This window comes from Typopeltis vanoorti, chromosome 10, assembly GCF_054136105.1.
Source record: "Typopeltis vanoorti isolate ZY-2024b chromosome 10, IOZ_Tvanoo_1.0, whole genome shotgun sequence".
Classification (NCBI taxonomy): Eukaryota; Metazoa; Arthropoda; class Arachnida; order Uropygi; family Thelyphonidae; genus Typopeltis; species Typopeltis vanoorti.
The window spans coordinates 77,320,373-77,335,024 of record NC_143558.1 but is presented as its reverse complement, the minus strand read 5'-3'; the positions used below and the strand labels follow the sequence as shown (position 1 = coordinate 77,335,024).

The window sequence follows — 14,652 nt, the reverse complement described above, 5'->3', positions numbered from 1 at the left end:
AGGAATAGGAAATAATAAAAAAAATTAATCAGCTTCAATCGATCGATATTTCCCCCGTAATGTCCCCAAACCAACTTCACTCAGTTGTTTGTGACACGAAAGGAAAACAGCAAAGATGCTAGCAGAATTTTAATCCCGCTATCAAGACCGTGAAGAATGACCTTTGACCTCGTTAAAATAAGTGATTCAACCTGTCTCTAGAAATGCTCTTCACACCTGCCTTTTAAGATGATATTCTGTAGGATCGTAAAAAAACTGCGAGTTTTTAAATTTCTGTAGCAGAACTTTAATAATAGCAATGTTTCGATGCACTCCTCTGGATTGCTGCTGAAATCCCAGACATGGAAAACCAATAAACTGCTTACACGAATAGAAAGTGATATCCGATCTGATAGCAAATACAGCATAAAATGAAGTCTGCATACATAAATTGCTAAAGATGTTTCAAATGGATTACGTCACAGTTCTAATGCAAAGTGTCTTACCACGTCAAAAACAAACAGTTGAATAATTTCAACATTAGCGGAGGATCAATCGTTTACATTCAGAAAATGGAAGCTGTGAGTCAGAAATCGAAACTGATGTGCCATCTAGAGATTACAATGCCATTCCGAAATCGATAACATCCGGGAATGTCAAGAAGCAATTGGAACACCAGTGTCTGCTGTGACGCTTTGTTTAGGAAAATATATTTAGTAAAATTGCAGGGAAAGCAAGTCATCAAAAATTAGTTTCTCGTTTGTGACAACAGAAACTTATTTAAGTAAACGTCCAGTGTATTTACTCGCATTCAATGACCAACAAAGCACAATCAAGATCCGATTTAATGTTGTTTCCTTGGCGCTACTTCGATTTTGCTCTTCTTATTTATTTATTTTTTACATCGAGTCAAACAATACTTGTCACGTGCGCTCGGATATCGGTATTGAGCATATCAATGTCAGCCAGTTAACATCATTTGGATCAGTTCTCTTCTCACACTTCTCTGCCGATTGTTTTTTTTTAATCGCTAGGATCTATTAAATGATGTGAGAAAAATATCTAAATGATAAACGTATACTCCTTAGCGTATGAAAATCAGAAAAAAGCAATTTTAAGTGTGTGTTTTTTTTTCTCTAATTTTCATTTGATCTCAATTCTCAAATATAATTAAATAATTCTCAAATAAACCGCAGTTCTATTTTATTTCTTGCAAGAAATCAGCTTCATCCACATATACAATCTAGAATAGTATCCCTAAAATTTATTATTTTTTGTATGGAGAGTAAGGTTTTTAACCAAGCTGGGAGTTTGATTCACTCCACTCCATAACGCACGCACATCCTTACATTCACAGCAATTTATAGTTTATAATTTCCCACTCTCCTATAAAATAATCCTAAAGTGATGTTACACACCTAGTGCTTTAATGTTTTTAGAAATATATAGCTGCAGAAATTTAGCGTTGAAAAAGTTGATGTTTTTATAGGAATTGCATCGTGGATGCTTACTGGTAATCACAGCTATAACTTTATGTTATTAATATATAAAAAAAACAAAAGCTTTAATACAGACGTTGCAACAATGAACTCAAACCCATTATTAAGATATAAAAGTTTTCATTCAGTTTAACAATTACATAAGTCAACTTGATCGGGTGTTATGATTTACGGTTAATGTTTCTGCATGAATCTAAACACAGTCATTTAAATGAGGAAAGCTATAGAGCGGTAAAATAGTCAAACGAAATAAACTTCCACTATCGGAATAAAATTGAGTATGCACACGCAGAGACTGAATTCTCATGGTTGCGATAAAAGGAAGCAAGCATCTTCTAAAAGATGCGCTAAATTGCTTGCTTTTTTTCGCCGAAGCCTTTTAGCATAATTTCATTTTAAAGAGCCTTCTAGGATTAACCCAAAGCCTATAATCACATTTGTAACGAAGCAACCGCACCGCCCATCGCCACTATGGGATGTTTTCTTTCGAAAGGGAAGGTTTACAGCAAAGAGAACGAAGGTGTGATTAAGTAATTTGGCCGCGATGGGAGGGTGTGATGATAGTCCCTTCGTATTGAACGTGCTCCCCGTCTAATGGCATTAATTATGAGAGGCATTTAGGGAAACTTAACAAGGGGTTACCGAAGACTAAAGTTAGAAATATCGTCACGTTCGCTAAACCAAAAGCCGACGTTGTTCAAATTACGCAATCCAACAACGATGCATCAGTCTGCGATTTCGCTCAACTAATACGCCTCTTGTCTGCTACTATACAGCTATGTGTATGTGTACGCGCATTACTAAAATCGGAGCTGCCGCAATTAATTAGCGAAAGTGGCATGTGCAAGCGATGTGGGCAGATTGGCGTTTGAACTCACGGTGACGTCCACAAGAGGCGATCGCATCCTGTAATGAGGATCTTACAAGTAATTAAAAAGCGATCTCAGAACGTAATCCACTCAATGGCCGTAGAGATGACACTGCGACGCCCCCCACCCCCCGAGTTCGGTCTCGTCTAGTACGGGAATTTCCTAAGGTTATCAGAATCAACGGTTTGTTTGATAAACATCGTCCGCAGTACTTTCGTTGAGGGAAAGCTGTTTAATTAACAGCTTTACCAATATGATGGAATTACATGCGAAGCCTACTGTAGGAAAAAAAAAAAAAACTGTCAATAGGACACCATATGGGATTGGAGCTCTATGAAGTTATTCATTCAGCTGAATGAATTCAACTGTTTCTTGCTTCAGGAGCTCAAGAATTTCGTCATTTTTTAAAATATCACATTTTAACTTTTTAAAAACTATTACGTTTCTCATTTAAAGGATTAGTTTACGGCTAAACATAGAAGTAACTTAATTTTAGAAAGAAATTCGGTGCAGAGTCTTTGCTTTCAGGAAAGGGAGAAAGCCTGGACTGCATACCAAATTTATAACAACTTCAACAAAATTTTAAACCCAGAAATCAAAATTGATGAAATCTGTTCATATAGTAACTCAAAAGAACGCTGTGAATGTCAAAATTTCTCTATTCAACATATTATATGCTTCAACGCATGAAGTTTGATCCACCGACTCCCTCAACAACTTACATATGTCCATTATAATCCGCTTTATAGTTTGTAATATTATCGATATAAGCCAACTAAAGATTTCTTAGTGTCCAAGAATAAGATTTTATTCAAAAACTTCCGGATTTGTTCTAAACCTCATACAAACACTGCTACAGGGTCATAAAACTGCACTTGTATAAAGTACGAGTCGCCGCATCCGTTGTTACATGCCTGCGTTGATTTGGTCGTATTTTGGCATTGTTTTTGTATACTTGTGATTAGCGCTGCCTACGTGTTCCAACATGCCGACTTTAGAACAGCTGTGGACATTAACGTTTGCGCAGATTTGATAAAATATACGAGAAGGTTTATGGGTCTCTGCTGGAAAGCGAACCACAGTCCTCACGTGAAATTTTACTAAAATGGAAACTGCCTTCGCAACCATTACAATGCTCACGCTCATTCTACCTTATCTGTTAGTTTCTCGCTAAGCACAGCATTAAAACCAATTCTACACTCGACAAGTACCCTTGTGCGACTTCTTTCAGTTCCCAAAGATGAGATTCTTCTGAAAGAAAAGAGATTTCCTCACTGAAATCGAGTAGCAATTAGCTATTGCTTAAAGAAATGTTAACAGCTGTTAAATAACGAAACAACTGTTAACATCAATCGCTATTAAACTATCAGCAAACTTTCATAACAGCGAAGATCTTCAACAAACATGAAACCCACGTATGAATGAAACGATTGAAATTATCGAATTCTTAAGATGCTATTTCTTAAAGCAAAGTAAATTTTGTCGCAGAGTATAGGGTATTATTCATGTGTGTGCGTGCGCGCATGCACGAACTTTTATTGGGCATATTTATCACTTCTTGCTGCTAGATGGGATGTTTCAAGAATTTCTGGAATATTTTTGCGGCGTTTTATTCGAGCCTCAAGTACGGCCCGAGTTTCCTATCAATAATGAGATAACTATCTTCACTATTCTCTGCGTAAATAATCCTTTAATTTAAAAGGAATCCCCATTAAAATGATTTAGTGGACTCGCGATCAGGAGCGACCACGCAGGGAAAGGGGAAGCGGATGAACAAAGTTACGATGTTGCTGCCGTAATCTTCTTAGAGCATTTGGGAAGATGCAGAAATCTCGGGTATCTATTGGAGTGGTTCCAACTGCATTTAAACAACGAATTGCTTATCCGCAGGGCCCTAGAAATAACTCGCTGAATGAAAGAAAGCCGTATTGTTCATTCCGTATTTTATTGTAATGGCTAACGTTTCTTTTTTTGTGAAATGAAGCACTTTTCATAACATCCATTAAAATATGAATTTCATTCGCTTCAAAAATTGCCTGAAACGACCACAACTGCATCGAAATAAGAAATAACGGCAATATTGCTGCTATCATTTCTTTAAAGAATATTGCAGGTTGTCTATGGTTTCATGTGAAATTATGTAAATTTAATCTTCAAAAATAAGATTAGATGACAAAATTGAGCGATTAACAGAGCTTAATATGCATCACACGTTTTATTCAGAATTCGCAATGTATTTGAATCACATGCTTGTTGCGATGCACAGCAAATGCGTTTAAATATATAACTGTGATAAAAACGCAAACAAAGTGGTAAAATTAAACAAGGCAATTTCTATAAATGTAGTTCACCTTCTCTGAAGCAGTTATTCCAATATTATTAGAGAGACAGTTTTATTTACTAATGATACATCCGTTTGCGTTAAAAATACCTTAATTAATTTTTAGGCGACTCTCACAAGCAGGTTGTAAACCTACATTAGTACCGAGGCTATTTTTTTCCTTTTATTTTTTTTTTTCAAATAATATAAATCTAAAGCCAAACGTAATTTGTTTCGAAATATATTAGCTACTATTACTGAATTGTATTTGATCATTTAAGTATCCTCTGCTGTACGATAACGTCAATATTTTAGTTGATCAATATTAACTTAATTATCATCAATACAGATCATGAATTATTCTCAAATTATGTTCCAAACTACTGCATTAATAGAGGAACACACTAACCGCATTCCTCTCATTTTTCAACTGTTAAGTACTGATTGTTTTTAGCGTATACTTAAAGAACAAGCCCATATACAAATATTGGCATAAATATTACTCAAAATAGCAACTTTTGGTTGTTTGGATTACGATGAAGAAGCCGAAGCCATGACAAGTACATCATATTGTTAACCAGGGTGAGAGCCGAATTCAAGGCCGAAAGAATCCTGCCACCCTTTGTATGAGATTGGCGGACCTTCTTGACTGTGGAATGAGTTCAGACCGCTTGGATTTGCACGAACCATTGCAGATTATCAAGTTAACATTTCAGCGTGTTTAAAGCAAACCTGTGGATCAAAACAAATATCTTGATCACCATTGGCATCACTAGGATCAGTATTATTCGCCAGATGGTTTCAATCTAATAACACTGTTTATTTTTTTTTAATTAGTGTATACAACGGACAATTTAATACATCTAAAATTGATTTCGATAACGTTCTCAATTTCTCGCGTTCATTTTTATATTTACTAAAAATCTTTACTAATAACATTAATTTCAAAGTGTTATTATGCATAAACGAAATTTAAACTTCGACAGTTTTTCTATCTAACACGATAGCGACATTCAATGCTTTTTAAATGTTATTCTAGAGATCTGTCTTTGCTTTTACTCGTAAATGTACACAACAGTATCACAAGTTCGAAACATTAATGAATCATAAGTTCCTAAAATTGAAGTATAAACGATAATGTTAAGCTTATTAACATCCTAAATTTAACGAAGTTGAAAATTCTAAACTGCGTTGCAAATCTTGTGGTAGACTATTTTTTTACTCTTAAACTAGAAGAAAGATAGCAATGTAAGCAGTAAAAGTTAAACCAATCATGATAAATAGGTCAGTAAATACTAATGCATGATGGTTCAGTAAATGTTGCACTCTAAAGCTTTTCAGGCAGAATTTTGGAGGAAACTGAAGAGAAGCTTCTCCGCAAAGTTCCTAAATAAAATCAAAGTAAAAAAGAGAGATGAGGTAGTCACGCGCAGAATTTTATGGTCTATAAAAGCTACTAAGAACAAAGAGATAGAAGGAGTAATATTTCAGGAAGTACTCTTGCAACGCGACAAAAATAAACACACACACACACACACACACACACACACACACACACACACACACACACACACACACACACACACACACACACACACACACACGCATTAGTATTAGGGTTGTGTCTTATCCAAAAAGAAGGTTTAATCCACTTGTAAAACAGAACATAGTAAAGTGCAAATAGCTTTCTTTCGCCCGCCACGTTAAAAGATTTTAGGCGTAGAACACGGCGAGGGAAACAAAATAAGCCAATATAGACTTTTCTCCCTTTATCAAGCAAGTAATCATTGGATCTGCGTTTTTATCTTCCGGGAAATAGAATCAGAACTGGCCGCTGCGTGTAACGATCCCCTTACTTAATCTATACATATCCAAACTAGATCACAGCATATGGGGCATCTGAAGAACTGTTCCGTTCCATTTTATGGATGTGCCATGTCTGAAATAGTGGCTTTATCTTTCTCAAACTTTATAACGTATTTCCGGAAGAGGAACGTCCAGAATCGCATAAAACTTCTATAAAGAAAATTAAATCAATCGCTCTACTACAGACCCAACTTAATGATTTTCCCAAGTCGTTTCTTAAAAACGCAATCACCATAAAAATAATCTCGTCCAGGATGTGAAATTAGAAATGAAGAGAATTAATCTTATTGCCCAAGTTTATCCTCCTTTTTTTGAAGAAGGGAAATATTAAAAATACAGATAAAAGTGGTTAGGATAAGTAATTTTAGTTGGTTTTCTGAATAAAATTCTGAATTAAAATTGTCTTCAGATTCAATGGCTAAGATCTCAGTTTCTAAATCAGAAAACAAGATGGATTCAGGAGAATGGAATATTTATGAACGTAGATAAGAAGTTTCTGTAAGATCGGTCCTAAGTGAAGGCTCACTCTTTCACCTGTCAGAGATGCTTTTTGAACTGGTTCGAACTCTGTTTTGAATTTATGAGGTGAATGGAAAACGGGAGAATACTTTCTTAGTTTGGCGGTCTGCGGATTACGATAAAGGAGTCCAAGAGTTCTCAATCACGTGCATCATCTTATAAGAACGATCCCTTAGACAACCTTCTAATCCGATGCAGATCACGATAGTTATTATTAGTGGAGATGTATGCTGGGTTTCTTAAATTACTTATTTCTTAATTTCTGATATTCAGAAATACTGAAAATAATAAAACCGTATAATCATAGGCGTGATCAAACCCTCCTTAAACTACTTCGTCGCAAAAATGCTTCTATAGAAGAAATAAACCCTTTAAATACAAAACCAATAAAAACAATATATTTGTTTACTTTAACGGATATTAATTTAAAAAAGAAGCACCAAATCGGTTCGTTTCCCCACGTAGGTACTTCAAAACATTTAAAACGTCCACTAACTCTTCCGGATATGGAAAACAAGATTACATTGCTAAAAACTATAAATAAAATCATACAAAAATAAGAAAAAAAATAAACAAAAACATATATGCGCCCAATAGTCAGAAGAACGCTCAGAGCATAAAATTATCATTCTCAGAACCATTTCAGGAAACAAACACACAAAACTATTTTATTCAAATTTAATAATCGAAGTTTTCTAATGTCGAATCAATACTGAAACTAAACTTGACGAAGAACACCCGTGAATACAAACAGCGGGGATAAATGAAGATAAATAACTTAAGAAAATACTAGATCGGAGAGCCTGCCTGCACGTGGCAAAACAAAGAAGAACGACGAGAAATCGATGAAAAGTAAAACAAATATTTTGGCATGACTTTCTGGAATGGTCCAAAAACTTATTCTTGAGGAGAATTCTTAAACGGCTTCGTGAAATTGCGCTTAGTCAAGAAGAGTAAAAAAAAAATTCATGTTTCCTAGTGAAGAATTTGGGGATGGGATGAGATGGCTGCTTTGGGCGCCATATTTTCTGTTAATTCTGAAAGCACAGAATCACTTTCCCAATGAGGTGACAGCGCTATTTCGAGCTTTTTACGAACGTTCAGAGGACGATCAGAAAATTGAAATTCTTAGTATGATTTGAAATCTTAAAAACTTTTCCCTTTTTTTTCTCAAAATGAGGATTTCAATCTTCAACTAATTACAAACATAACAAGCTGCCTTTTGGCTCTTTATTTTTAGTAAATACGAAGCTGCTTTTAAGGAAGAGGTTTTCCGGTTTCTACTCAACCTTGGAATTTTTTTTTTTTTTTATCTACAAACAGTTTAGAAAGAGGTCGAATGTGCATGTTCATCAATAATTCCTTGTCTTCGGCCGCCATTTAAGATTTACTCTTTCACAAAATGAACCGAAAACTTGGTCATGGAATTGAAGATGAACACGCGGATTATTCTTAACCTCTACCGTTAGATATCTATGTCGACAATGCTATGGCAGAAATGATCCAAGAAGCAAACGAGAAAACGCCAATTAACAATTAATAATTTAGAAGTGATTTGGGTTCGAGGCTATTGTGCTGATGCAACGGATTTTGCTTGATTCCTTCATTCCGTCATTCGGGACCATTGATAACTTTTGCTGAATTAAATTCAACACAAGACGACAGCCATTTATACGGGCTTTCAATTTTAAGACGAAGTAGTCGGTCTGGTAAGGAGGTGGAGGAAGGAAAATGCACGCAGAAACGCCTTTTCCGTCAAACAAACAGCGCAGAAATCATACGTAATTAGTAGGAAGACACAACATTTAACTGCTTAGCATAAATTAGGTTTAAGAATTACTGTCATTCAACGAAATACGCGAATAGAAGGTGGCACGAAAGTGGGTTTCTTTAAGCTTGAAATAAATGTGCGCCTGTCTTGTTGCGCACACAGTTTAATCGAGAAAAGAGAAATGGTAATAGTCACATACATTATAAATATTACAGCACAAGATTCATGAAAGAAATAATTCTTGGCAATAAAGAAAGAACAGGACTTTTACCGGATGAACTTAAGGGTAGAAATGAGAGTAAAGATTGTTCAACTTAATTACGTTTATTTGTATTTCGTTAATGAGATTACCAAAGCAAATTATAGATAATTGAGTAAAACGTTAAAATAACAACTGATCATAAATCAAGGCTGAAAGAAGTTCCTGTAAAAAGCTATAAACAGAAAAAGTAAAATGCTGTCGAGGTAAAGTAAAGTTACAAAAAATAAGACAAAACTAACCGCCTCAGTGCGAACATTTAGGAACTAGACGTAAACCAGAGAACTTTAAATACACGACAAAGAATAAAATATTTAAAAAAAAAAAAGGAAGAGAAGCAAGATTTGCTTGTATTTATACTTTTGAAAGGTGGAGAACTGAACCATCGGCATCAGGTGCCTCGGTATTACGTTTCGTAAAACACAAGAGTTATGCCAAAAAAAAAAAATCCCCGCACATATTTGTTCTTTATTAGTACTTCTAAGGATTTCGCTGTCTTGACACTGAAATTATGGCTTACTTGGCTGTAAAATAAAATAAAAACAAATAGTTTTTATTCTTTCTTTATTATGGACTGCCAAGTGCGAAGTCATTTTTCTATTTTCATCAACAATCAATTAATAAAATGTGTTTAAAAATTGAAGAGAGAGATAAAAATGTTGATTATAAAAATCTCGCAAACGTAATCTCTTCATACTTCTTTCGTACACCGTATCGTAACTAACACAGAGAAATCCACTAATGTTAATAAAGGCTACTTAAGAAAGGGAATTTTTACGACTGAATTACGTCAGACGAGGAGATTTCGGTATTGTTTTAATACAAAGCTTAAAAGCTATAGTAACAACACCCCGAGAATGTTATTATCCAAGAAGCGCTTTATTAACCCGAAAAAAAAGTAGTCTACATTATACAGGTTTGCATTTTATGGTTCAAACTTTAAAACAAACTCCCTTCTGTGCATTTGAAAAAGATGAACTTGCGTCGCGAGTTTACCTTTTCAGTTGTGCAGAAGAGAATCTGCTTTTTTCCATAACATTCGGAACTTCTTTTAGTTTTTAAATAATCGCATTATGGGCTTACAAACAATACCCGCAACTGCATTTTCTTGGTGTAGCAACATCTCACCAACATACGGCACAAAAACATCGGTCGAAGGAAGGAAATTCCAGTTAAAGTTGCTTGCTCTGCATCTTTAGCAACTGACACACACACACACACACACACACACACACACACACTCTCTCTCTCTCTCTCTCTCTCTCTCTATTTAAAACGAAACCGAGAGTATAATGCTTATAATTACCCTTGCTAACAGTAATGAACATTATCAGTTCTGCGTAAAAAGAACTTCACAGATAATTTTCAAATTCTGACATCGATATAACAATCAAGAGTCCTTCGTGATATTTTTTCTTATGTAAAAATTCAAGTTTTTTTTTTTAATTACACGCACTGAACCAGTAATGCTTTAATATAAAAATACCATATCGACAGCATGTAAAAGCTACAAAATTACTAGAAAGTACTCATTTATGGACTTTACGAAAACTCAAGAGGATTAGTAGAAAGTAATTTACAACATATTGTTTTATGAAAATTTGAAGTGTCTTCAGTAAGCAGCTGATTGGACGTTAAATCGTTTTGGAGTTTTGCAAAATGAACTGCAGGTCTTGAGGAAATGTTTCTACGTGAACGTGATTACAGATGTGCCACTAACAAAGCGAGGAACACACAACAGTTTCACTAGGAATGGCACTGACAGCGCAGTTTTTTAAAAGTCTGATCGGTCGTAAAGATCTACAGAAGTCACTACCTTAATCAGATTTTTAGCATGCTAGAATTTCATGTGTGGCCTTACATGAATTGATTCAGTGAATGTTATACCATGAAAGACGAGATAATGATCTTTATCTTCCATAGTTTTTAGGTCATAAATAATGTTCACTGCCCAGTGTGTTGCCACCATTCTAAAGCTCTTGTAAATTTCTTCGCGTCCTTCATAGATGGAATTTTCTACTGACAGTTCATCAAGCATGCACTTTCAAGTCCAACTAACTACTGTATGTGGAAAACAACACTCACGACCTAAAAGTACTTTTTAAGGTTGAAGTACTTATTAATCTGTAGCCCAAATTTGTGCGCTTTATTTAATGTGGCAGGCACAAAAATTCTTTCCTCAAGAAATTATCACGCTACTTCATGTTACGATAAAACCTCCAGCGAATATTTTAATTTGTTCAGTTGAAAACAAAACAAATCATAACATGAACATCAAGTAGTTCGAAGCCTAACAGTTCCTTTTGTCTGTTTTACTTACATACCTCTGCACAATGGTTGCTACCCGTCATAATTGTACTTTCCAGTATACAACCACTTTACTAAATGTAAAGGGCGCAATACACCCAGATCATTTGATATAAGTTAATAACTTCCAAAAACAGATGAATAACAACAATTAACTGCAGCTCTCACGTGAAGCAATATATGGATTGACATTCACGCCCTAAACACGTGAAACGTTTCAATTCAATTTATTCTGCCATTGTCAGTTAACAGAATACGTGGCTGCCTGCGCCATGATCGAGAGTTTTAGTTCTGTCATATTTATAATTGCCTCTGAAGAAGCCAGAAGATTAGGTAGGGAAATGCGTGTTGGTCCTTTGTGTTCAGGAAGTACTTTTTTTTTGTACTGGATACCGGAGTCTACATTGTTTGTTAATAATGCATGAGGAATAATAAAAAAATAAACAATACCCTAATCACCTTTTCATGATGTTTGTTGAAGATTAATAACACTGCCCTTAAATCGATGTTTTGTTACGTGGCAGGCATTTATAACAAAAACATGTGAGCCATTTAATTAATCTCAAGCAATTGAAAAATTATCTTAATTTAGTAGCATAAATTTATCACTTGGTGAAGCAGTCTTTAGAGAGAAATCAACTTTTAATGACGTAAGCTCTTCGTAAGCGCCTCTGTAGTAAATAAGTTTCCACAGGAAGTAAGGGAATGAATGATACGGTTGGTAATAAGCTTAGCAACAATACACAATGAAAACACGAGTGGTTCGGAAATAAAGCGTATAGGGATAATTGTGCAGTGCGAGCATTAACCCTCTTAATAGCGTAAATATGTGTACTTACAAAAATCGTATCGTTGTAGTGTAAATTCATTTAAAACCGAATCGTGGAATGCTTATTTGTGCCAGATTTCCATCGCTAACAATACGGTAACAATCAAACTATCAATACCATAGTTTGATATATATCTCGTGATCGACATGATATCATACATCTCGCACTATAAATTCAATTGTTATGCTCTTGAATTCGCTATTTGGCTCCAAACACACATAAAGAAATCCTGGCTATTATTTTAAGTCACGTGATAGGAAAGAAGCTTGAAAAGCAAAAAAAAAACATGTGAGATTTTAACATGGCATAATATTTTTTTTTAAAAAAAAAAGGAAAATACGCTTACTTAAGGTAAAATCTGCTATTGATTCATGCACTGCTTCAAGATCTGTTATGTGGAATGATTTTGACTGTGGCTTTCACGCTCGAACTCCCTATCCATGCTCTATGCGCGCGTGGACAAATACGCAGTCGAGTCCTTGAACGGGAGCACGGGAAAAGCGGTTCATTGTTGTCACTTGGCGATAACCATGATTGTGAATACTCCTCACGCTAGAGGTCGCCCCAAGTATATCGACCAGACAAAAGACACCAACAGATAACATTTGTTCGCCAGATGGCTGCTGCAGCATCAACACGTCGTCTGCAGCAATTTATCAGCGTGTTCCCTGTAACGACAGACACGGTGGTTGCTACACGATGGTGGAATTGACCAGAAAAACGATGCCGGAATCCTCGACATCTTCACTGCCATCCAGAGATGTTAACAGATCTGTACGTACCGCATTCTTTCCCGGCTCGCTCCGTGCACAAACTCGCGATGACGACCAGCTTGACCAGAGATGTATCTCGCCATCTCTTCGTTCGGGTACTCACGTCACATCATAGTTCGTGTGATTGCGTAATGGTGTTCCCTTGACCTAGGGTGGAGCAGTTGCTGCCTCCCACGATGCCCATGTTTACTGGTGACCCCGGTTCTCCGACATGAGTGTTGCAGTCGATGACATACAGGAAGAGGTGAGTATGTTTTGCCATTCTACATAACGAACTTTTACATTTTCGTTATTAGAAATTGCAAAGGATAAGGCAGGTAGCAAAAGAAATCTTAGTGTCCTAAGTATATGTCAGTATTAATTAAGTATACCGCCCCCTATAAAGACTTAGAAATAACTTTACACCAAATGGTTCCACCTGAAGAGCGTCAAGCGCAGTTGAAAGACTCCTCGGGAAGGGCTTAATGCTCCCCAGGCTGTTTGATGTCCCTGTCCGCCGGCCAATTAATTTTCTTATCTCCCTTCATCCAATAATTTCTCTTAATCATTCTCTCGAACTAAAGAGCTATCTGGTCTCAAACGCCCACTGTGGCAAATGTTTGCGAATATCCTTAGGTGGTAGTTGATTTTCAACGCTCGATGTGAAGCCACAGTCCCGCAAATGAGAGACTTGAAGCAGCTCGAAAAAACATTCGCGTTTAATATCTAGAGCAGAGTTTCGGATTATCCATTTGATTCATCCTCAGAGATTTCCTTTAATTCGGCTGGCCACACACGAGGACATAACAAAGACTGCATTCGAAAAAAGCTGGGCGTGCGATATTGAACGAATAAAAACACGCGCTAAATTATTAATTAAAACCAAAAGAATGAAAGAGCTAGAAATTGAAGCCGAAACGAATACTTCACTTATTCTTCACTGGATATTCAGCCAAAAAAGAATATTCTAATCAATATTCAATAATTTAAATTTAGTTTTTGCCATCCTTAATTGTTGTTATTGTTTGGTTTTGCAGAAAGGACAGCATTTGGTTCTTTATCTCTTTTTTTTTTTGCAAGCTCTTAGAGGATTCATATTAAAATTTATAGTCAAGACTTGAGTGTTATGGCCTGTTCGGCATAAGCAATAACCACAAAAAGTACTAAGGAGACTCCCAATTGAAATAAATGAATTTATTTCAGTGGGGGAGTCTCCTCGATAACTGAGTTAGTAACGATGATGCACTTTGGATGGAAAAACCGGAGGATGAATCTATTCCAGAACGCGAATAACCTTCATATGGACTTTTTAGCTGAAGGTCAATTATGGATGGCAGGATTCTTTTGGCAAACCAGCCAGAAGAAAAAATAATAACAGGCTAAAATATACTGCCTTCATAGCCTTTAGTGTTTCAGTCATAATTCAAAACAATCCGACCACAGTGATCTAGTTTGTACAGAATTAACAATTGTTCAAAAATAAAAGTAATATTATACCTAAATAGAAACGAGAAAGGCTGATTTCCTTCGACGTTGAAAAATCTATAACCTTACGTCACTAAAGGTTAGATACATTTTCAAAACTCAAAAATTCCGATATAGTATGGAGCGCACTAGTGAAGACAAATGCTGCCATGAATTATTTTAGGGAAAATAATGCTGGGTCAAGAAGTAATGACAC

General features: G+C 35.8%; 1 protein-coding gene across 1 annotated transcript in view; it reads left to right on the top strand.

Moving 5' to 3' along the window:
- The first annotated feature begins 12,939 nt into the window (after positions 1-12,939).
- The window catches only part of LOC150102527 (transmembrane protein 151B-like), a 60,826-nt gene continuing 59,113 nt past the window's right edge, over positions 12,940-14,652 (top strand). Inside the window, exon 1 of the mRNA XM_090399471.1 lies at positions 12,940-13,236. Coding sequence (XP_090255597.1) covers positions 13,204-13,236 — 33 coding nt within the window. The 5' untranslated portion in view covers positions 12,940-13,203. The remainder of the gene's footprint in view (positions 13,237-14,652) is intronic.